The 24890-nt window shown below is 32.6% G+C and overlaps 2 protein-coding genes across 5 annotated transcripts in view; one reads left to right on the forward strand and one right to left on the reverse strand.

Annotated features, from left to right (window-relative positions):
- Positions 1-24890, reverse strand: part of LOC127834929 (uncharacterized) — a 438004-nt gene that overhangs the window by 264837 nt on the left and 148277 nt on the right. The gene's annotated exons all lie outside the window — the stretch shown is intronic.
- LOC127834938 (tumor necrosis factor ligand superfamily member 15-like) lies at positions 12925-19840 on the forward strand. Of its 4 annotated transcripts, XM_052361077.1 has the most exons (7): positions 12925-13265; positions 14900-14966; positions 15146-15244; positions 15411-15637; positions 18303-18443; positions 18716-18807; positions 19288-19840. In XM_052361077.1, the coding sequence occupies exons 1-5, from the start codon at positions 13158-13160 to the stop codon at positions 18330-18332; spliced, it is 531 nt and encodes a 176-aa protein (XP_052217037.1). In that variant the 5' UTR covers positions 12925-13157; the 3' UTR covers positions 18333-18443; positions 18716-18807; positions 19288-19840. The 4 variants fall into 4 exon arrangements, with proteins under 4 accessions (XP_052217037.1, XP_052217035.1, XP_052217034.1 ...); XM_052361075.1 differs by lacking the exon at positions 18303-18443; XM_052361074.1 differs by lacking the exons at positions 18303-18443; positions 18716-18807; positions 19288-19840 and having other exon boundaries at positions 12926-13265; positions 15411-16705.

A 24890-nucleotide genomic window follows, 5' to 3' on the forward strand; every position in this document is an offset into this window, starting at 1 on the left:
CTTTTTGTTTGTTAATTGGTTAAATTCTTACGAACAGAAGGCTCATTGAAAGACCTTAGAACAAACTCAATCCCAATTATATTTCGGAACATGAAAATAAACGCAGTAAAATCAGCGGTTTTACTATTTGAAATATTCTTAATGGAAGAAATACTTTTGATAAAAGAAATATTACATTCCTGACCTTGAGCTTTATGTCGCATGCTGTTCGATAATTCAAATTGACAAAAATCACAATATATGAGTTCAATCCATTAAGAAAGGGGGTGTAACTGCACGGATGCACTTCTATTAAAATCTTTTTTGATAAGATAAAAATGCACGACATTTGTCTTGTTGTTTTTCTGGTATATCATTTCTAAAGTAAAAAAACCTTCCACATAACAAATATGTTAGAGTCTGATCATGTAAAATATGTCTTTAATTTATTCTTATTTAATTTCTTGCTTTAAATTGTGTACATGTTTCATGTGTTCCAATTGTGTTCTTCTTTTTAAGTGTTCATGTCCGTTTCCTGAAAATTAAACGATATCGATTTGTCCCTCTTTTGCTTTAGAAGAGTTTCAAGACAAAATTGAAAATGTATTGTCAAATGTAATTTACCACATTAATACTCACTAATTGTTCAAAATTAAACATTTGGAAGGCATCGGATTCTTGGTTTTAAAAAATGGTGTGATTTATTTCATTTACATAGTTTTAATGATATTCAAGTGAGTTTTTATGCTTGATAAGCAGAGTGCTTGCGAAAATTCAAAAATGCAAGTTCTCACAATGTCAAAGCGATAACATTTTAGCCTTGTTTGTAATAATGTGAATGAAAACATGCAAGCATAAATAGTTTTTAAAACGTTGTACACAAGTGTAGTTTGTTGCAAACAATTAGATGTACGCCATGTCTACCGCTTTAAAGATGGATTTTTATTACAGAAAGGATCAATGCGATTATATTTTTAAAAGTATATACCGAGCCTAATGATAATGTATATTCACTAGTCAATCTGTGTTCTCAATGCATTGTTGAAATCTCATCATAGTAATTAGGAGAAATCAAATGTCCTCTAATAAAAAAATGAATATGGATTTTTAGAACCTATCATTAATGACACACACATAAACAAGAAACAATTCAGATTACAAACTGCCACTCAGGGACTAGTTGCTTAATAATTCAATTGACAGCCATTGTAAAGTACAGGCCGGGAGTTTTTTCTATTGAATCAAGACAGCTTGATTTTCAAAATACATTTAATATCGTAATAAACTGTGTATCAAACATTCATGGAAAGTACCCATATTTTGCGTTAATGACGCGGAGCTGATTGGTTTGAATATTAAATCTGTAACGCAGCCCGAACGATGCTTGTTAATGAACAATCATGTGCCTGGAGACAATAAAGTGATTTGTTGCTGAGAATGATTGTTTGCTTCAAACATCGATATAACTATTTTGGATTTATTAATTTTCACATATTTCGATCTGATTCGGAGGACTCACTGAGGCAAGTGAAGTGAAATATTTCAAGAAAAATCTTATTGGAGCATTGCGGGCTTGATGAACAGGACTTACTAAAGGTAAATATTAACATTAAAATATCATTGAATTTTTTTTGATAAAAATTCTGGGGCAGTATTTAATCATACATTTTAATTTAAATGTTTGTGTCGACCATTTCCATGTATTTTATGCATAACAATTAATAACATTCATTCGCTTTATTTCATTATATTTTTTTTCATTGGCAATATGTATTTCCAGTTGCAACGAAAGTAGCCATACATGCAATGCTAATTTAATTTGTGTTGCTTAATACTTTATACCTTGATAGTAGTCTATAATACTTTGCAAAAGCTTACATTCCCCGTTTGTCTTTCAAAGTCAATACGAGAACATTATACCAATTTCAAGAGTTGTAATTATTGCCGTTCAATACTAATATATTGGTAAATAAGAATGTTAAAACCTTTACAATTCGAGGTTTCAGAGCATGACCATTATATCGAATCTTGGAAAACAATTCATTCAAAGGTGGCGTAACATACATGTGTCTAATTATTTCTTAGAATTATAATTGTGCAACTATTTCTTATATGACAACAATTAAGAAATGTACATTTCAGATGAGGTGTAGGCTACTTCTAAGTCTGACGGTGTTTCTTTTCTCTGATTTCGGTAAGTAAGAAAATAAGTGTCAACCATAATATCTCTTTCAACATTAACTTTTTATTTTGATTAAAAGAATGTTTTTAAACACTTACTTTCATTATGACTACGATAATTTGACACCGCATTTGCATTTTTTTGTTTGGAGCTTATATTTGTCTTTTGACTTTATACCTATTCCAACGGCAAATGCTCGTTGGATTTTTTTTCATTATTTAAACAATAACATTACCCGTTTATTATTGCAAATATATTTTGAGAGAAAAATGTATAATAAAAACTGATGAATTTAACATATGTCTTATTTGTTTTATACAGTTTAATGTTTGAAATGTATTTTCCTTATACGTCTAGAGTGATACCAGTTTAACACTAGGTCACTCAGTCTAGTAAGAGAAAAAGCTTGCTAACACTATAAACGTCACCTTATTTGTTTAATATTAATGAAACTTGATCCGAACATTGTTCAAATTATGTCTTTTCTTAGATTGAAAATGGTTAAGGTTCATCGAACATCATTGCCGCCAGTTTTATAATATAGCTTAATTGAAACCTCGTTAACACGCTAGATACCTTTAGTTTAATCGTCGTGATTGGTGGTCTTAAGATTTGCTATACTGATACCTCGGCCTAGTTCGAAAATGTTTCTTGTTCGTCAAAAAGCATGGCCGCCAGGGAGAGGGTAGTTTCCCTGTATGGCTTTTGAAAAAACTTTATTAACACTCCAGGAGTCAAATTTAAGTACAATCTTAACTTTAATGTGTATCATAACATGTTCTATGATTGAAATGGGCGCAATTGCCATTGTTAAAAATGCAAGCGAGAAACTACATTAGGTAGTTATAGGACTGTACGTATACTTAGTAATTTCAGAATACGACCGTTGTTTTGATATTTCAGAATTGTACACCATTTATCTATATTTGTATCTGTAAAAAAGGTACAATGCTTTCAACATGTATTTTGTAGATAATATTTTAGAAAACATGTTAATGCAGTTTCACGTAGATTTGCAATGTCATCTGTTTGCATATTATAACAGTTGCTGGTGTGAAGAATGCCACCACGCAGAATGTTGTGCGATTCGTGAATATTGAAGGAGATCAGAATATTTCAATCAATATTCAGCTAGCTGACCAGAAGAGTATTGCCTACATACGAATGTACATCAACGATACAACCGAGAACCAAGCCGCAATTATAGTGCATAGCAGTTTTCAACAATACGTTTTTTTCAACATATATAAGTATGTAACAAAGTAACAAATAATTATTAAAATGTGGGAGTCATTCAGTTATGAAAAATAATTGTTTAATATGTTTTGTTTAATAATGAAACTGATCTTTTGTTACTTACTCATAAGAAATGTTATTTAACGAGTTGCATAAGTTAATAGTTAAAAAACGTACCGCGCATGAGGTAATAAATCATAAAGAATTGTCCTTAATTTCAACGTAACAGTTCTGTTTTCTGTCAGATTGGATGGTCACAAGTTGAAGTCATGTTCGGCAACAGTGAAGGTTGTACACATAATTGGACTACCGGACCCAACAACCAATCACAGCTACTAGAAATTACTCTTGACAACGATTACTCATTGGTAAAATTATTTAAATAATATCTATGTGCTGATTGTTTGATTTCATGTATTGTATTGAATGCAATATCTACTGTATTGAAAATATAACACATTATTCTAAACATTTTTTTTTAAGTTGAAATAAAACTATGAATGCGCCAAAGTTCCACTCGCGATCCTTTGATAGCAAAGATAATGCGTTTGAATCAGGCAAAACAGACATTACGAGTTTGTTGTGTATTGCTGAACTATATGGTAGTTATTTCCACAAAATCGATACACAAGCTTTCTGTGTGAATACTCTTTTACCCTGCGTTAATGAAATGATATTTCTTATATATGTCTTAGTCATGATTTTTAAATCAATTTTTAAAATAATTTATTTATTCTTACGAACACATGACAACATTTATAACCTGTTCATTTTCCAATATATGAATTCGCTAAAATAACACTTTGCGCATCATTTGTTACATTTTCATTATGTTAGATTTAGTACACTTATATTACGAAAGTATAAACATTGAACGTTTCTTTGTTTTATATTAAAAAAATGTATATGTATTGAATGTTCACTAGGTTGGGAAGTGTGTCCTAAACCAAAACTCCACAACAACGAGCGTTCTTTTAAGTGGACGTTTTACGAAACTTGCATTGTTGTCTCTGACCGGGAAAGCCAACTTCACAAACGGTAAGCGGAATGTCTTGTAGTTTGTGTTGTTGATGTGATTTTAGCTGTATTTTATTTGAGAAACTTATCTTCATATTATTTAAATGCTTTACATATATATTTCAATATACAATCAGGTGAAAATGGTGGTTCATATATACTAAAATAAGCAACAGCAGTTTAACGTTTTGCAATTTTCGATTATTAATTTGCATTTAACGAATACATAATTTACTTTATACATATATAATACTTTTTTGTCGGTGATCTATAAAAATACTTATATGTAGCGATGCTTATGAAACATGAACCATGAGTCTTTGCGAAGATAGGAATTCCAAATAAAGACTCCATTGTCCTGTTTTCTAATGATGCGTTACATAAAACCAGGAGTAAAAAGGTTGTTTTTGTGAGATGACTATCGTAACATTACTACCTCAATGTTAAGTAATTGTAATATGGATACAGCGCTAGTCTTCAGCTTTTCACCAAACGCATGGTAATTGTATGACATGTCGAAAATTAAAGTTTATTTGGTTTAAGATTTTGATAGAGCTTGTACCACCAGTTTAATGGGATGGGGATTTGAATGGAATAACTCTTTTGAACATAATGTACTTCACAACTTCTCATCGACGAGAACCCAGTCCTTTCAAATGAGCTTACGATGTTATAAAAAAATTACTTGCTCGTTTGGGTTTATATTCATATTTGTGTAAATTGTGAATAATCTCAGTACACTGATTTTATAACAACCGGTTTAATTATCTTTGTGTTGTAATATGCGTTAGAATCTATGTTATATGTATTTACCTAATATGGATTGTTTCCGTCAAGGTTGTTCTGTGAAAACATTAGGAGATATTGTAAATATAAAACAAGTGAAGATATATTTTATAATTCGCGTTGTATTGTTCTCTCCACCGTTTTACCTTCGCATGTGTAGGGATTGTCACATGCTATACTAATGAAACTAAAACTACTTTAACTCATAGTCGTTACAAATCTATTAATATCGATTGCTCATTGTGTATTGCAGTACCACACACCGATATTGTCCCACAGTGCGTAAATATCTCAGACGAACATATTAAATTCACCAACGTAACGTTTCCCTTGACAACACCGCTGATCGACCAACCAATCGGATCCCGTCCCTCAACAACGTCCCCTGACAAGTATCCCGGTCTGACGCCAGTGGTTATGAAATACAAAAACTCCCTAGCAAAGTCAGTGCATCGCAGTAACGATGAACGGTCGTTGTCAAATCAGTCAACATCCGGCGCTTCAGGTGAAAGCAATTCGTGTAAGTGATGCTCCCGTTCACTCAATTCAAACAGTCATTGTTATTGCCATATGAACACAATCATAAATACACCTTAATCCGTCGTCTTGAAGAAGAGCATTTGAAATACCCTGATGAAACGAGAAATAGATTACTGTTGAAGTTGTCTTCCTTGATAAAACGATTTGAGAACTTGTATGACGATGTGGAATGTATTGCATAAAGCACAGGTGGTTAGCGCGTGGCTATGTTTTTAATTAGTGAAAACATCAGTTTGAATGATAAATAATGATATTATAACGAAAAAACAACTTTTCTGATAATTCTTTTTTCATTATCAAATATATTTATAACAAGGTATTCAACTCGAAATCACCCGAAAACAGGGTGCATCGCTTTGAACAGCCATTACTTCATCAATTTTGCAGCGATTTTCACGATATCGGTCATATTTAACGTATACATGAATTTTCTTTCTGGAAATGTTGCTGTTATGTTCTTTTGTAACATACACATTATAGAGATACTTCCTAGTAATTAGATTAAAACTATTAAATTTCATTTGAGAGAAATTACTCAAGGATATTACAACTTCGCTTGTCAGTTGATCAAATATGGTTATACTAAGTAAAAAGTTGTTGATAACAAAGTACGACAATTGTCAAACACATTAATTCTACACAATTAGCACACATTACCTTGGTAAGATGCGGACATTTAAAGGCATGAAATATCTGTTGATATCAAACACGATGTAATAACTGACAAGTTAAAAAACAAATCGAAAAATGACATCTTAGGTTATAACTAAAATAGATGCGTCGATACCCTTACCTAATGATGTTATTGATTTATGGTATTAAAGCATATGTGTGCGCAAACAAGAGATGCATTAATGTATATTTAACAGATCTTTATTAATGTGCATGTATAATTTATAAACTAATTGTCTCATCAATAACAGCATAAGGTGTTGTCTTATTTGAAAAAAAAAGTTTAAAAAATACTGTTTTATTATAAATCATGTTGCATGAAGTCAGTGTCATAGTTGTCGAGACTTTGCCCAGTGTATTAGCCCAATAATTTAAATGACACGGACCATATTGGTTACGCAATTACCACTTGTTATCCTAAGATGTTTACCCAACTTTACGCATTTTGGTACAAACCTGTCCTATTGTTCATACACGATCATTGTATTATACATGATTAAATCAGGTCTGGAAATACGTCGGATGTCAGTCTCATTGACCAACACTAGACTGAAAAGCGTTTAGTATTCATGTTCGAGGGAAATTAAACAATCAAATGCAATAAAATTATTAAAAAAACAGCATGTGTTTCTGCATAGTTCTTTAAAGGGTGTGGTTATTTATAGGTAATACACGTTTGATGAATGTTACTAACAAAGTAAACACTAATATCCGCACATCGTGAGCCTCGTTTTTAGAATATTCGATAAATAATTGCATCATTAAAATCGCTTAAAGGAGAATTTGAAACTCGCATAGTACGTATAGTTTAGATCTTTATAACTATTGTTTAATTTCTTGAAATATAGATGAGTGCAAAGATGAAGCGGGCAATAGATTAAACAGTCATTACAACAGGCGATATATTAAAAAATTGCGAATATAGAAGAGCCATTAAACAAATACTATTTTACATACTCACTTCCATTTCAGCTTCCAATGAGGAGTGCTTGACGGATTGTTACTGCCCATGTGGTTGGGTTGAAAAACCTAAAAACTACACACGGAATGAGATTGCAACTATGGTAGCAGCAATCAAAGAAAGGCTCGTAGTTGACTCGAATAACCTCTCTTCTACCGTAAGTAAAACACCCAATGACTAACATATGAAGAAATGTATGAATCGATACTGGTTTCCTGTAACATTGGGTCTTTAGACGCAATATTTCGGAATGTAAAAATTCACGCCCAGCTGATAACATCCACATACATAAACTCACCAAACATGATCTTGTATGTGTATGAGCGGACAAATAAATAACACATTTTGTGACAAAGGTTAAACAGTAATCCACAAAGGGTATCGCGTACATATCAACGTTACATGTCTCGATTTTTCATTGGAAACCTTTCCGTTTAATATTATTTCATTGGCGACAAACACATGTTATATTGTGTTGTTTTTTCAAACACACAATTATTTCGAGACCATGCACATACAATCGAAAGAGTGCTCACAACTTTTATCTTTATGAAAATGCTAACCTTAAACTTATCTTTCTCATACGCAATTTTTAATTTAAGCACAACACACAACTTGGAATCTTCTATATATAAGCGTCTAAGAACTAAACGTAATTTTAAAACAGATACGCTCTTAAAATATTAACATTATGGTAGATTATTTAGGAGGTAAGAATATTACTTTCAACGTTACTCACACTTATATTTACTATTTTATTAACTCTTTGCAGCAAAGGAAGCTGAATAGCATGCCGGACAACCGGCCTTTAGCAAAGGCAGTCGGTGTAGTAGGGATGATCTTGCTAGTCCTCAAACTTGGAGCAATCTTCGTTTTCGATATCGGGAATATCATCCGCGATCTTAAGACACTTCGTGACAACCTCCGACAGGGATTCGGATGTAAGGAAACATCACCTCAACAGACTAGTGTTGCACCGTCCACTTCTATGTAGATTTGAAAGATTTAATTTGCGATATTGCTTTGCTTTGTAAACAATATTCGATAAGGGTTGGAAGGTTAAAAATCAGTCTCGAACCATTATTGATTTTCAGCTTAAAGTTCAATATCGAGAATAGACTTATCATTCGCTATCTTTATACGGTTTGTTAACACTCTTCGCCATGATTAGTATAGAAGCGCCCTTGTCGAACTAGGCAATATTTGTGTTATATGGACCTGGGCAAAACATCCGTAATTAACAATTATGTGTGACTATATACCACATGTATTGAACTATTAAAAATAAAAATATCTTCATTTTGCCAAATAATCCTTTTTGGTCTTGAAGTTTTATAAGTTCTTTAAAACCAATAAGCTTTGAAAATTTGTTAACTATTGGCAACATCACTATTTAAAACTTGATAAGTATTTATGCAGGGCAAATTAATATCAGTTTCCTTTTCTGAGAATGAATTATATCCGAGAGTAATATGCGATCTATGACTGATTTATGAACAATCGTCGCCAATATATGTGAGAAAGTACTCTACTTTGACACAAACAATATGGTTCACTAAACTTTTATTGTTTTTAATAAGAAGATTAAATTGTCAGACACATCGATTTTTTCGGCGATTTCTTTCGAAGTTTTGATAACGATATACTTTATTTTCTGAGGATTGTCTATGTTTCTTTGATCACTTGTATTAAACATATTATAAGTCAAACAAAACAGTTATCTTCTGGGTTACATCTATTCATATAGATACTGTCAACATTATTGACTTATCAACTTATCAGGAAATAAAGATTGAAATTAAAATTTTGGAAAAATAATACATCGACAAGGTAATTTATAGAATATCTTGGCGCATTCATACACACTCAAAGTAGCGATTTTTTTACTACCCCGATAGAGCTTTAAAAGTGTGTAAACATGTGTGAACATATTGACTTTAACTTTTCAGATTGTTTCTATATTTATGACTAATAATGATATTTCAGTAAACATACATGTATAAACAATGTATTAAATTATGTTAGTTTTACCATAATATGTTGACATTTATAGACGTGGATTTTTATTAATTTTCGTATAGATTGTAATCGCGATTGTATCAGACTGAACGCTTTAAGAATTGTGCTGTCTTCAAACTCTGATGATTTGAACTGCGTGTGTGCCTCTGTAATTCTCCAGAATTCAATTTATATATTTGCCATGATTGGCGCAGAAAGCATATCATAATACGATCAGAAATTAAAGGTAAAAACTGTTCAAATTTAAAAAAAATGCGCCCGTTAAAAGTTTTGTGGTACCTTAATCTTGAGTTAAAAAGAGAACAACATTAATATGACGATCTTTAGATAATGTATCGTCCATAATTAAGAAGTGCCTCAGTCCATCTGTATTGTTATAGTTATTGGCAGATAGTTTTCCTGCCCCACAAAGTATTGTATTTTAATTCTTTATATTTTCTGTCTGATAGGCGTTTCTTGTTTGATTTAATTATTTTTAATTTGTTTAGCAGTCACATAAACAACCAAGCTATGTAATATGGAATTTTTACACCCATTATTGCTGCTTCTTCCTGTATTTGCGCGATGATTATCTGAGATATTAACTCTATGATTCTACATTCTCAAATCTTTTCTATAAAGAAGGAATGTAGTTGACAATTGTTAATAGTTTTATTTGATCGTTCGTCAAAAAGTTGTAATTCTGTTACTCCTGTATCTTCAATGCAATTGAGTAATTAAATAGTAATTAAATTGAATGCGTTTTAATTCCCTTTTATTATTGTTTAATTTGAGTTACAATGCTATGACGTTAAATTTTATTTACACTTGAATGTATTATGAATATTGCTGGGCCAAGTGTGAGGTTGAGCGCTCTATAACCAGGTTTAAACCCCCAATGCTTTGCATTGACCGTTCCAAGGCGGTGACCCCAGCTTTATTCATATTTTGTGTTTATGTTGGTTTGTATTGTGCTGTATTGTGCTGTTTTGTACTGTTTGGGCAATCGGTCACTTGCCTTAAATAAAGGACCAACTAATTGTTTTTAATGAAAATTCAATACTGCTCCAGCAGCTGGAGTTTCACTTCTTTATATTGTTATTTTCATTTATAAATATGTTTGACGCTCAAATCCGTTTACTATAAAAGGTTATCCTTAAATAAAAGTCTATAATTCAGAAATTTCATTTGTTTTGAATTGCTGTTTTTCCGATGTTTAATGAAATTGTTTAACGACGATATGTAAAAAACGAAATATATTGGCATGTATGCGTACCCAGTATTCCTTCCACATTAGAATATGTTCTTATACTATGTACTCACATGTTATAATTCAGGAGTCTTATTTTCCAAAACTTTCACATGTATTAAACACTTTTGTTAAATGTTGTGTCAATAAATCCAAATGCATGTGTCTATTTCTCCTTTAATGTGTGTGTGTGTGTGTGTAATAGCCCATTCAATACAAACAGTTAATGTGCTGCTTTCAACTTGATACTATTGCAGATTAAAAAGCACATTTACATAAATATAAGTAATAAAAAGACTTTGCGTACATGAATATTGAAACACAATCAACACTTTTTATGAAGTGAATAACGAATCTTTTCTTTTTCTATTCAGCTTAGATCGAATGCATCATCTCTAAATTTAATGATTAACCAATTTAACTTGTTGGAGTTAGAAAGCGAAAAAGGTTAATTGTAGCATTTGTATCATTTCAGTGTCTTTCTTATAAAGTGCTTCAATTATTTTTCTTGTAATCGAGCCTGATCGAGAAATGAGGCATACCATGCTTCATGATGATCCTATTTAAATTGCTTTGGTTACAGAGCTGGCAACTTTAAATGTAGCAAGATTTGTTCGCTTCGATCGAACATGGCCGAGACATTATGCCCATAAACATAATCACACTATCATTCAAGTTTATGACGATCCGATTTAAACTGTTATATTAAGAAAGTGGACATCGTTCTCCCAGAGACCGCCCATCGCCGCATCTGTTAACATAATGAATACATTCACATGGGTATAAATAGTACGGAGGGTACGAACGGTAGCACGCAAACTCTCGAGTAGGGCGACGGTTGTTTCGCACCTTTAAAGCGTTGGTTAATAGGTGTTTATCATACTGGTGAGAAAGCAATATTTCAAATTATAAAATCCAATCCTAATACTAGTATTATTCTTTTATGTATCAACCAAAATGCCTGTAGTGCATATATATTTTAAGAATGATTTGCATCGTAAATAAAATCATATGCAATGTATTTCTCGTTCGTTATTCGTTGGTTATTCAATTATGTGCATTCTTTTTCCTAGCATTAAGTAAGCCTTTGGCAAACTTTGGACTCGGCTGTTCTATATGTATATATATATATATATATATATCATTATCAATAAGCATATTCGCTGTTAGCAATGGCTATATCGTTATGTACAACCTTCCTTTTGTGGTATGTGGGTGTCCTCTGTTCACACTGTTATGTGACATTTCGTGCAGGCTATATATTTTGAAGTCACGCGTCATTGATTTTCATTTTATTTTGTATTCATATTTTGTTGCTCAATATCCTGTTGTCTTTTTTAACTGAATTTTAATGGAAAAAACGAAATTGTTTTGATTTTTATAGCATGCTCTTTAGGGCATTAACGAATAATATTTGATACTTTACAAAATAAAAATAAGTCTTCAAGTAAAGTGTGAAAGTTTTCCTGAAGGTTTAATTACAAAACACATCAGTTAACGTTGTAGAAGTATACCACCGTAACAATTGTCATGTTTACTCGAAGCGTAACATAATATATTGGCGCACGCTGTTCACCTAAAATCAGCACAAACTTCATATTGTCTCTGGACGAAAGACGAATCTTCGCCAGCTCTCAAAGTAACAATTTGTTTTAGTAAATAACGGTAGCTTATACTACGCTGTTCTATTTTTGCTAACCTTAAAATGCAATGAAATGAGGTAAGCAATAATTACTACTTTTTGTCTCATTAAGTCTGTTTTTTTAACGTGTAGATATCACAAATATTAGGGTATATAATTGCCATTGACTACTTTTGATTGCATTTATTACTTTATTGCTTAATAACAAAATCCTTTTTGTTTCAAACACTGCTTTTCAAATCTATGACATGGTTTCGCTCAATTAAAACACGTTAAGAGATTATATGATACACTTTTTCATTTATCAGTGTTATTTAGATATATATGGAGCAATTACAGTGCTTTAACATATTTCATTGACGCAGCATTAAAAAGCAAGCCTTTACGCTGTATTATACATTTAACTTCCACTGTTTTTCCTTTAGAGCTTTACAATGTTTAAAATATTGTCATTTTCCCCTGCACGTTTAAAGATTCGCTTTATCAATATGTTAATTTTAACCAGCTGAAGTTTAAACAGTGAACGCGGTGTAAACCTGAATGCTATGTTCTTATTTATAAACCGAACTCAAGTTATCTGTCCAATAGAACCGCTTTCATAATTAAAGCAGACGACGATTATTTAGCTGAAATTATATCTGGGCTAGCTTGTGAAACTAGGTTGTATTTGTTATTGTGCAAGCGCTCAGTTCGCACTGCTGCGAGGAATCATTGATAACGCAATACGGTTTTGACCTATTTTACCAATTGCGCAGTACTTAAAGAGTAACTATGCCTTGTACCTGGATTAGAGGCGTTAAGAAATGCGCGGGAAGACAAGACGACAGCTTTTTCAGTGTTTGCCGTTGTTTTCTTACTTTGCGTACTTGTTAGCGTTGTTACAATTGTATGGACTATGCCTGACATTACACATACAGATGGAAATACGCATATCTGCTTAAACAACAATGACGTCGTGCAGTGCACAGAAACCATTTCAACTTTGACGGGATTATTACAGAAAGTTAGTGAAAAGTTATTTCATGTATTTATTTAAGTTTTATGTTTCAAAATTTATGTATAGTATGTTATAAGGAATGTGGATTCCACCAAAACGTTTGCAAACAAATAATAGATTTAGGTTCCAGTGTGGTTCGTAAAAATGCATCGATACTATTTTATCGTTGCAACTCTTCTCATAAACATTGTTACTTATTTGAAGTGAAAATGGTAGTTCGTTTTAATTATTCATAATTTTAACGATTTAAGCGCGATTTATTCAATTCAACAATCGTGGAAGGTTGTATCAATGTTCCATTTCATAAGTTGTCAATATTTGATAAGATCTAACATGCGGATGAGGAGGAACATATATTTCGAAAAAACAGAAAGGACCATGTCGATAAGACGGTAAAATATTGAGCACTGACGGGACGTTAACGACGAGAAAGTAATGTATACTCCCTCAAAAATAGAGATGTTAACGGCATAGTTATAAATGACACAGTCATAGCTGGCCTTGGGACGAACAAAGCTCCTTCGACTTCTATGATCGTAGCGCGTCTGTTTGGAGCGATGCAAGGATTCCTGGAGCAGACGAATGTTGAAGTGACGAAAATGACAGGTACCCGGTTGTCAACTGGAAAACAAGCTAAGGTTCACAGAAACAACATTTGCACAAATGAACGATTAACTTAATTCGGTACAGAAATAACGTCTAGAAATATTATTTTATTTTTCTGTTTACTTTTCTAATATAAAAGTTGCTTTTCAGAGTACTAAAATGTGACAGAGGACACTTAAATACGACCTTATTTTATAACAAGTGAACGAAGAATAACTTTTTATTTCTTTAAAGTCAACTTGAGTTGAGTTTCATCTACATAAGGCTTAAATGCTTATAACAACAAGACTAGGCAAGCATTTGTTTAATTGTGGATTAATATTTGATGATGTCAGAATACAGGTTTCGTTGAGAAGGAATACTCTCTCTTGGTTTTCACAGTTGAGAAGACCAAAAATTAAGCATACTTTGAGGACATCTGCTGCAGTAAAACAATAAATCAAGGAATGCAATATATTATCTTTTTGAAAAGTGTTCGCTGTTTATAACCGTTTTGTGTTATAGCAATATGGACAATACATATTATACAAGTTAAATAATCAACTTACAACAAAAGCCGTTTCGATATCAAACCGTTCAATGGATATCGATTAACAGATGATACACGTTGAACATGATGTGACGTTGATATGTGTATAATTGAGCAAGAATGGGAGATTGGATGATCGTTTATGTTGTTGGTTTGTTTTTAAAAAAGAATGCACTTTTGAGCCTACGATAATGTACCATTTGCTTGTAAACCAGTAAACTTGTAGAATAAACGTTTCATATAATAAAGTTGATGGTGCTAACTCACCGAGTCATTTAGCTAAGAAACGTAAACCGTTTTCATGCAATTAGAAAACGTCAAAAACACATTGCAGACACAATCACCAATGGATAACACTTGCGTATTTTAGGATTAAATTCGCTCGAAGGGCACCCACGACTCTCAGTTTCTCCAGATTTACTGTTAAGAGAATTTAATATATTCAACGTAGAAAATGACAATACTTATTATGACATGATATTATTATATGACATATGATTTGTAGGAAATAACTGAGGTGTACGATCGGACCGTCAAACAAGACGCTTTAGAAACAAAGACATATTTTGAAGGTGAGTTTTAATGTCGAACATATGACACGATTCTTAACCACAGCACAGACTGTAGAATGAATCGTATTTATAAATAATTTATATTCTATTGAGTCAAAATTATTTCTTAAAAAACATTATGCACAAATACATATGTAGCGCTTATCTATATTTACTAAACATACGTGACACTATTTTAGAAAATGTGCAAATTGAGCTCAAAAATGAATATCTGGCAACGATACCCGACATGAAACCCGCCGCAAAGCTTGTGGGATCGATAAAAAGCAATCAACAAGGTATTTACTTCTCATTGGTAGTTGTTTGCCTTTGTCATGTTTGAATCTTATAAAAGTGTAATCAGAATGACAACTATTCCAAACCTAAAATATAATAATACGAAGAGAAATAATATATAATACCAGTGAAACAAACGAAATGACATCATGTATTTTTGTATTTCAGGAATGGTTAAAAAGAATGACACCCTAGATAAAATGAAAACAGTGCTAGATTGGTTCCACGACAGAGAATTGGATTATACAACAGGTTTTATGAGATATGGAGTCAGATACCAGAATGGTCGCCTGATTGTACCTCTCACAGGCACATATAATATCTACTCGTTTTTGAGTCTGACAGAGAATAATGACTTTGCCAACGTTCCTGTTCAGATCACAAATCGAACAGAGGTGAAACACTCTATCTATAAATATAATGTAAAACTAGGAAAAGATATTGAACTTGCTTCTTCTCTCCAAACACACAGGCGGGCATCCAATCTTTATTTTAATGCATTCAGTTCGCAAATTTCGTTGTTGGTACAATTAGAAGCAGGGGACGAAATTTCTGTAAAGTTAAGTGATTTATCGCTTACGTCCTATCCAAGTGATAATTATTTTGGCCTTCACATGATATGATGCCTGTCAGTGGAGCTGCGTTCCCGGCGCGCAGGTGTTGTTAACTGAAGGTTCCACATCCAACACATACAACTAACAAAACCAACTTTTTGTACAAATATTCGCATTTACAAGACAGCATCATGCAATATAATTATTTGCAAAAGATCTGTTATAAAATAATATTTCACAGAAAACGACTTTGATTTACGAAGCTGTAAACTGCAAATAATATGCTGATCTTGATTCGAAACGGAACAGAGGTTATGACAGTTCTAAAACTGATTTGAAAATTTATTGTAAATAAACATCGGCGGATGCCAGCGTGTTGTAAAAATAATAATGTCCTGGTTATAAAGTTCTGGTCTTAAAACACAAAATATAGAGTCCTGGTTCTGCCATGTATACGACCGGAATGACATGCGTTGTTTGATGGGATTCAAACAACTATAACAAAATGTTGAAGAACATTTTGCATGCGTGTTCATTGTAATAAATATGCAACTTGAAAACCATATGTACATATATGGTCATTTTCATGTATAATGTGTACAATGTTACATGTGTGTGAAATTGCAATTTTAAATATGTTGGTGTAACATAGTATGTTTATATTTTTCATTTCAAACATTCCACGCCTTGTGTGAGCTAAGTGTACATATGTAGGGCACCCAAGATACACAAATACCGCACAAAATGTATCGACGTATAGTTTCACAAATCGATAAACGAGGTTTTAATATGTGTTTTCTACACTATTGATGTTATCTGCATAAAGCACTATATATCAATGTAATATGGCCGAGTGTTTGCATTGCTTGAAGGTATTAAATAGTTGTCCTAGTAAATATGTGAAACGTTGGCGGACGTTTTGAACAATATCACAGCGCTTATGGTATTTGCGAAAATATGTTTAGATATAGTTATGATGAAACTCCAGAAGTATTATCAAGAGATAATGTTACCGTCGATAGGATTTTATTTTAAGTTTTGTTACATGCATAACGTTTACTATTTAAATCTCTCTCTATATAACTATTAAAATATAGGACAATCAACCCAACGAAAGATGAACAGAATTGTAATGCGATTTCGACATTTTACGTATCATTAACTTGTAATGTTATAGTTTCGCATATTATCGCTTCTATGTATTTGATATCATCTATGCGGCGAAATTGTATCCGTTCACTATTAGAGAAAAGCTCTTCTTATGTGATGCCTTTCAACTGATGGACAAAACAGTGATGTTCATGCGGCGTCAAACAATTATTTAACACATGTGTATATGTACAGTAGAAAATCTAAATACCCGGCTAATACAGATTGTCCTCAAAACTAGTCCCTAATGCAACCGATAATGCGTTTTGATATTGTTTATACAACCCGATTATCATATCGACAACATATATGCATGCAATAAACTAAAGCTTACATATCATCTGCAATTTTTAAACGCAATATTTCATAGATATTTGATAAAGTTAAGGAGCCGTTGGCACCATTTCGTGCCTCATCACCTAGTCCAATTCGTTCCTTAATGGGCTAGTTTTGGAATCCCAATGATATTTGTCAACAAAAAGCTGGCACATCCAAACATCCTTTCTAAACCACATACCATACCATTCTTTACGATTTGAATAAAATGATTATTGGTGGAGAATATGGGTCAGAACTGTGTGTTTTTAGCATTAAGATGGGTTGTTCAAAAGTTGTTGACATTACGATGGCATGTGTACCGCAACGTATCTTGTGCGACTAGTTGCATACAAAGCTTCGTTGTCAAGCTCTATTATGGTTTCAAAAAGATACCTGATAGTAGCAATATCATATTTATAAGCAACCTTTAATGGGGTGGCATTTCATTTCAAAATGAGAGATTTTATGGGATAAGGGGTGTTATTCTGCTCCTGTTGCAGATAAAAATGTAATAACACCGCCAATTAAATCGAGTATGTCCGAAATTGTAAACCAACACACGAACAGTCTGCTATAAGGAAATTAGAGTTTAAGGTCACTATTTTCATATTAAAATAATACTTACTTGACCTATTGATGTTGAAAATACGAACGGCAATACTTAAATGTTATCTTTGACTAATGAAAGAGATACTAAAATTGTTATCTGGACCGGGTTGTTGTTTATTGCCCTGATTATACGTTTATGCTTAAGCACAACTGGGATAACTGGGTTTAATGCATGTGCGTCTAGTGTCATCCCAGATAAGCCTGTGCAGTACGTACAGGCGTATCAGGGATGATACTTTCCGCTGCCTCGGTATATAATTTACATTATTATCTCTCAGCAAAAATCCAGTTTAAGCTGAGAGTGTCATCCCTCATTAGCCTGTGCGGACTGCACAGGATATAATATGGAATGACACTTAAAGCACAGCAATGAAGTCCAGTTTGTCCACAAAGACGCTCATAAGTTTTCTGAACTTTTGACTTTTCAAAGGCCGATAGAAAAAGAGAACGTGCACGGTGAGGCGATATTGGACGGTGACTTCGCTGACACTAGCAGTGAGACGACACCACGGCAGTAGCAGTTCCAGACAATGTCCGAAGAGAGGCGGAGAAAACTGCGAGAGATCCTTAAGTAAATTCAGACTCATGAGCCAGTCGCTTGTCGTTTAGCCTTGAAATTATTGCTAAAGCCATTCTACCCTGAATTAGTTAATGCAGAAGTGCCATGATTCGGCATTAATACTTAAATACATGTTTCTCTAAAGTTTTTCCATTGAATCTACCTCGTAATGTTTTAATGACACTCTTTTTGGAATATTATTTTATGTAAATATGATGCGGTACCGAGACGAACTTGAGACGAATGAAATGACTATTACTGGAATTTAATGAATCCCGTTTCAGATAAAGTATGTAACGACATGGATCATGGTCATCGGCTAAACAAGAGGTCAAGTTCAGATATGAAGAAAGTCCAAATGAAAACGAGCAGAACGGTACATTACAGTACATTTGTAGCCTTGAAATTGTTACTGACAGGCCTTACACGTTTGTGTTGATCACTGTAATGATACATTGAATACCCCTGAGGCGCTGAATCTTATATTGTATGTATAGGATTCATGCATTGATAGCTTGAACACACGTATATAATATGTGGACCCGATGGTTATTCATCCAATTTATATCAATTATGGCATTTAGTATGTCATTAAAGTCCTAGTTTGTTCACTTGATATGATAGTTATAGAGGAATAATTGTCCAAGATTACACTTTTAAGTTTAAGCACGTAACTGATAATGGTTTTTGTGATTAAATAACTTTGTTTTATGAATTATCAATTATAATTCTATGTACCAGTATATACACTGATTTGTTATAATGACTTAATTTAAATTTTAGAAGTAGAAAATAACCCTGGTATGAAAAACAAGTCCAGATGCATTCTCCTAGTTCAAAGTGTTTCCTTTTTCAGTCCTACAAGGTCAAGCAGCTCAAGATGAAGGTAAAAATCAGGAATTCGAACGTAAAGGGCATGCATCATTAGCCAACAGCGGTGGAAATTCAAACAAAACAAACGCAGATAATGATTACGAAATAACTTATTGACATCACTATCATAAGGATATTATAAATATCATTGAAGTATGCATTTTGCAAGGGTGTGAATCTTCCTCCATTGAAATCAATTGCAAAAAATGAACTTTGCTTGATATGTTTACCAGATGAAAAAAATCATGTTCAATAGCCTAAAACAACTTTTTATTACATAGTTAACATATCAGAAAACACTCATACTTCCTGTGTAATGTGTATACAAAAGAAAATACACTTACCCTGATAAAGAACGTTGTACATATTGTGTACTTTGTCTCACGTAGAACTTTTCGCGCTCAATTTGCGCAGTGAAATACCATATCCGGTTACTTCGTTTATTTCCGAGAATGATCGTGAATATTTGTTGTTTTCTCATTTCTTTTTTTCTGAAATGTCTTGTTAACGCACAATAAAATAACAATATTTTAAAATATGTTTATAAATACCGAATATAAGGTCTTCAAAAATGTCTCACAAAAACAATATTCTTACTGTCTCCATAAACACTCGTATCTTTTTGGCCTAGACCGTCAAGTGAGAAACTTATTTTCGCATGAATATGTAAACAATAAAATTATAGTGATGTTCTGTATTTACAAGGCTAGTTATTGAGATCTGCGAAATACTACTTTAAGTGCGCATGAATTAAATGGTAAATCGGAGTTTTGGGAATTTATTTTTTGGCAGCCAGCCAATTCGGATAGGCTCAGAAATTTATATCATTACTATGGCCTTGGGGCTACGACCCAGGCCAAAAACAATAAATATTTTATTCGGCGTTTTAATAAAGCGAGGCATATGTCTTAACCATCCTTTAAATACTTAATGCAGGATAATCTATGTTTAAAAATGATATCGTATTAAGAGTCGATATGTCCATTAAATTAGAAAATTGTGTACTGTTCCCAATCTATACCTGACCAACTCAGAAGTTTTTTATTTCAACCTCGAACATGGTCCACAATGTCTATATTTATTGCGCTGTCTTATTTGGTTAAGTTGTTTAACTATAAATATTTGTATTAAAAATATTTATGTATGCTCAAAATAGTGTATCAAAGTAGATTTTTAATCGTCTTCAAAATGTCGCATTGCATAAACGTCCTTGCTTTTGTGTTATGTTTCATTTGAACAAAATTGCGTCTATGCTTTTAATATATTTAAGGTACTTTGACAACTTCATATACAAAAGGGAATTAGTTGAAACTATGTTTCATTATAAGATGGTTGTATCTATATATTTATACGTTACAATATAATACAATAAGTCAGCTGAATTATATTTGATTTAAACATAGTGTCATGTTTTTATGGATACGAATACTAATGTATATACAAGTAGTTTGAAGGACTTCAACTGGAAGTCACCACATGACCATTTCGCTCAAGTTATTAAAACAGTTGTTTCTGACAAGATTAGATATAATGTTGCTTGTTATTTTCTCGTTTCTTTTTTCTTTGATCACAATTGGAACATTGGAATCCTTCAGTTGATAGCTGACACTTACTAAATACTGACCGAACACACCGGCGATATAAATCGTCGTATGAAATCAGAAGATGATGGAATCTATTTTTACGAACTTGAATTCCAGGATAGAAATCATGCGGCTAAATTGGGTTTATATTGATTCTAAATATAACTGTTGTAGCTTCAAAGCACATATTTGCCACGTTTTCTCAATATCAAGCAGTTAACTATCTGTATCTGTACATAGATCGAAGGTAAAATGTAGTAAAATGGAATATTGCTCGATGTTCTTGGATTCAGTTCTCACATTTTGTTTGACCCGGTAGTTATTAATCGTGATTATCATAACATCTTAACATTTCAATGTACATAAATATGGCAGGTAAAGGCATCAACATGGTTTTACCGGCGTTCGTTATTTTTTGGCTGGGATTCTGAGCAGTAACATGAATACATTACTCGAACTTGATTTTTTTAGAATCCGACGAGATAAAATCTAATGCTATGAAAGGATCTCGACGAAAGAAGAAATGATGATCCGATACGAGAAATTTGGACAGGAAAAACGAAAGAAAGCACATGCACGTATTCATGTGTAAAAACGCTTTTTAATACACATTTTGTTATCATAACATATAATTTATTTTGACAGGTTTGTTTTTTATTCATGCGTTACAATATAGATGCTCTGTAATCATTATATACACAATTACATGCGTGTTGCTTACTTTGTATTTTTTTTTATTGATTGCACATAACACAATTAGCAGTTGAATATTTAAATTTACCTACATAAATATATCGTAATAATTTGTAATTCGTAACATTTAATTTATGCGCAATGCCAAAAAATCCCAACATGTAAACGGTAAACACAGAATAACAAAATAATTTGACTGTAATGTTTCACTTAAATTTCGCTTTTTAAAAATACAAATTCATGCAAGACCATGCATGGTAAAGGTAAACGCATGTCAGTAATTGTTTGTTGACGATGATACAGTGACGTGACCAATATGATATGCTTTTTTGACTCCGAAACATATTATTGCATAGTGTTTGACTTATAACACTCAGGTGACGCCCTGATCACAACTATCCAATTTGGTCAACAGGGGGCCGATGTAACAGGCAAGCAATCGAACAAAACTCGGATTGTTCAATTGTCTCTGTTCGTGTATGTTTATAGGTGTGTTATAAATAATAAATCTTCGAAAAGAAAAACAATACAGGAGTAAGGATGCTAACTTTAACGTATGCCGCATCGCATAAATTTCAGCGGTTAAATGTATTTGTATACACAGCAAGTGATAATAACCATGATGAAAAACACATAAATTGATCGATACTGTTAAAGATAAAGTGACGAAGACGTAATGTACATCATCTACATGCACACGTTGGAGCAAAGAGGCACACACATTGGTTAATCGTATGCTTAAGGGTAAAATTTACAATGTCGGTTAACATTTAAATTCTGATTTTACTTTTAATACATCGAGTGTATGACAAGCATATTATATACACAGTGTAAGTAAATGAAGCATTTACATTTCCGATTTTAGTTAATATGTTCAAACCTTACAATCATTGAGAAATATCCACAATTCATTTTGCGCTCGTGTTTAAATGACACCAACACGTGTCTTACGCGTGAATATCGAAAGGTGATTAAAGCATGCTTGATATAACAAACCTAAAATTAATGACTTCAGATTAAACTAATGTACACAAATGGAAAGTCAGGATAATTTATACAATACTAAAACTGTTAAGTAACACATCAAACTATTAAAAAGACGGCACGTCAATGTGCTATATACAACACCTATACAGCTGTGATACACATGATACAATTAAGTATAGAAGTTAAAGGTGGTATGTTGTGGCACAAATCGTACAATAAAATATGAAAAGTCAATGTAGTGCATGCACAACTAATACATTTGGTATACACATCATACGATTGAAACTAGAAAAGTCAAGGAAGTACATGCAATATCAACCCAGTTGGGATACAAATCATACAATAAAATATGTCAGGTAAATAGAGTACATAACATAATAATACAGTTGTAATACAAATCATAAATATAATATGTCAAATCAATATGGAACATACACAACTTATCCATTTGTGATATAAATCATACAATGAAATCAGGCAAGTCAATGTAGTAATTGATAAGTTTTCACATACATTAAACCGAAAAACAATAAATGAATAATATGTTCAAATTATTTCTCATTATAATATATTGATAGGGACCAATCAATTGCATAGTAATGTAATACCCGATACATATTAAGAAACGGTGTGTTTTTAATATTCATATGTCAAATTAAGCATAGATCAAAGTAATTTGCATCCGAATGAAAAGCAAAGAACAATTATTTAGTTTGACAGATGTTCCATCACCGTCAAGTAGCTTCACAAATGTTGATATTTGAGTTTTAAAATCAGCAAATGCTGAGCAATTGCAGTAAATGTGATCTTATTGGTCGATGCCACCTCTTGATCGTGACCTAGCCGGATGTTGAACCGGTACATGGAATTCCTTACTAACGGTACATCGTCTGCGCTTGCTTGTCCTCCGGGTAAGCTGCACTGTAACATATGTTGAAAGGAAGAATATATCAGAAATTTACCCGCGAAAGGTCAATCAGTCGACCATTTTGGAGCTGGACACCGTTTCTGAGGAATCAGATGAACTCGTTCGTTGTTTGCGTCTAATAAGACATTCGCCATAAACTCAATATGTTCGTCTGCAATAATTATAGATCAAAAGTCTAAACAAGTTCATGCCATTTGTAGGGAGAAAACGGCAATCGCAATATTCACATAAAAACATGTCGTCAATAAATTTTGATTTAATCCAGTGTCAAATTAACATTTATCCGAAAAAGTACGGATAAAACGTAAACATTGCTATTTGAAAGTTTTGACTTCAATACTAACTATGTGACAAGTAATGTAATCTTTCTAAAAACTAACTGCTGCAATACTAGAAACGGTCCCGAACAACACGGACATTTATTTGACATAGTCTAGCGCATACTATTACGTTAACCGGTTGAATCTTTATTAACTATCAATTTCACATCTGCTCGACAAAGATGTAAAACAGCTCACTTTAATATTTAAATGTTTACCAGTTCTGAAAAAAAAACTAGTGCTTCCCAACAGTTTGGCTGCTGGCTTTCTGTCCGTCGTTCTGTCCAAGAAGAAATCCTCAACTGGAACGTGATCTGTTAGCAAACAAAATATCACGATCGTGATTAAGTAATACTCAAGTGTGACATCCGCATATGCACATTATATCAGTGGAAAATTAAAGATTTACATTAAAATTGACGAATTGACTTTTTGTCAACTTGTTATCACAGTTTCAAAAATTGGAAAGAAAGCAAACACAACAACCATTTCTTAATAAATGATAATGTTGAATTAACCGTTTAAATTAAATTTGTTATAAATATCTACGTAGTCATTTCGTTTGAGTTCAAACTGTTGAATCAATCGTATTATTTTTTTATTTTGTGACAAACCGGGACTTGGACCAATCAACATGACCGCATGGTGAAGGTGTGTTGTGCCACAGCGTATACGTTCGAATTCCGGTTTGATAAACTTTCGGCAATATACTGCCGTGTAAATCTTAATACAGTCTGCAAACAAATCCATTTTAAATCAATAAAAATATGTTATTCACTTACTGTTAGGATATTTCGTAACAAATAAATCATTCCGGTTCGTAAGTGTTACTTATCTCCTGTTGAATATAGACACTGAATTTTACATCGACTTCTTCCGCATAAATAACAACATAAAACGGACCTTCATTGTGATATCATTAAGATCTTAAAATGGAAGTTGTTCTTTGTTGTGCAACATTATTTTAACGATTAAGCATTCTATAGAATGCTTATATATAATAATAAAAATATATAATAATTTAATATCCGTATATAAGACTAGACTCAAGCAATTGTTTCCTATACATTCGTAG

Source organism: Dreissena polymorpha, chromosome 6 (genome assembly GCF_020536995.1).
Source record: "Dreissena polymorpha isolate Duluth1 chromosome 6, UMN_Dpol_1.0, whole genome shotgun sequence".
NCBI classification, from domain to species: Eukaryota; Metazoa; Mollusca; class Bivalvia; order Myida; family Dreissenidae; genus Dreissena; species Dreissena polymorpha.

Coding starts and splice junctions, on each gene's coding strand:
- LOC127834938 (XM_052361074.1), top strand. CDS start 13,158: ATGCCTGACATTACACATACAGATGGAAATACGCATATCTGCTTAAAC. Junction 13,266..14,899: donor TGACGGGATTATTACAGAAA/GTTAGTGAAAAG, acceptor TATGATTTGTAG/GAAATAACTGAGGTGTACGA. Junction 14,967..15,145: donor AACAAAGACATATTTTGAAG/GTGAGTTTTAAT, acceptor ACACTATTTTAG/AAAATGTGCAAATTGAGCTC.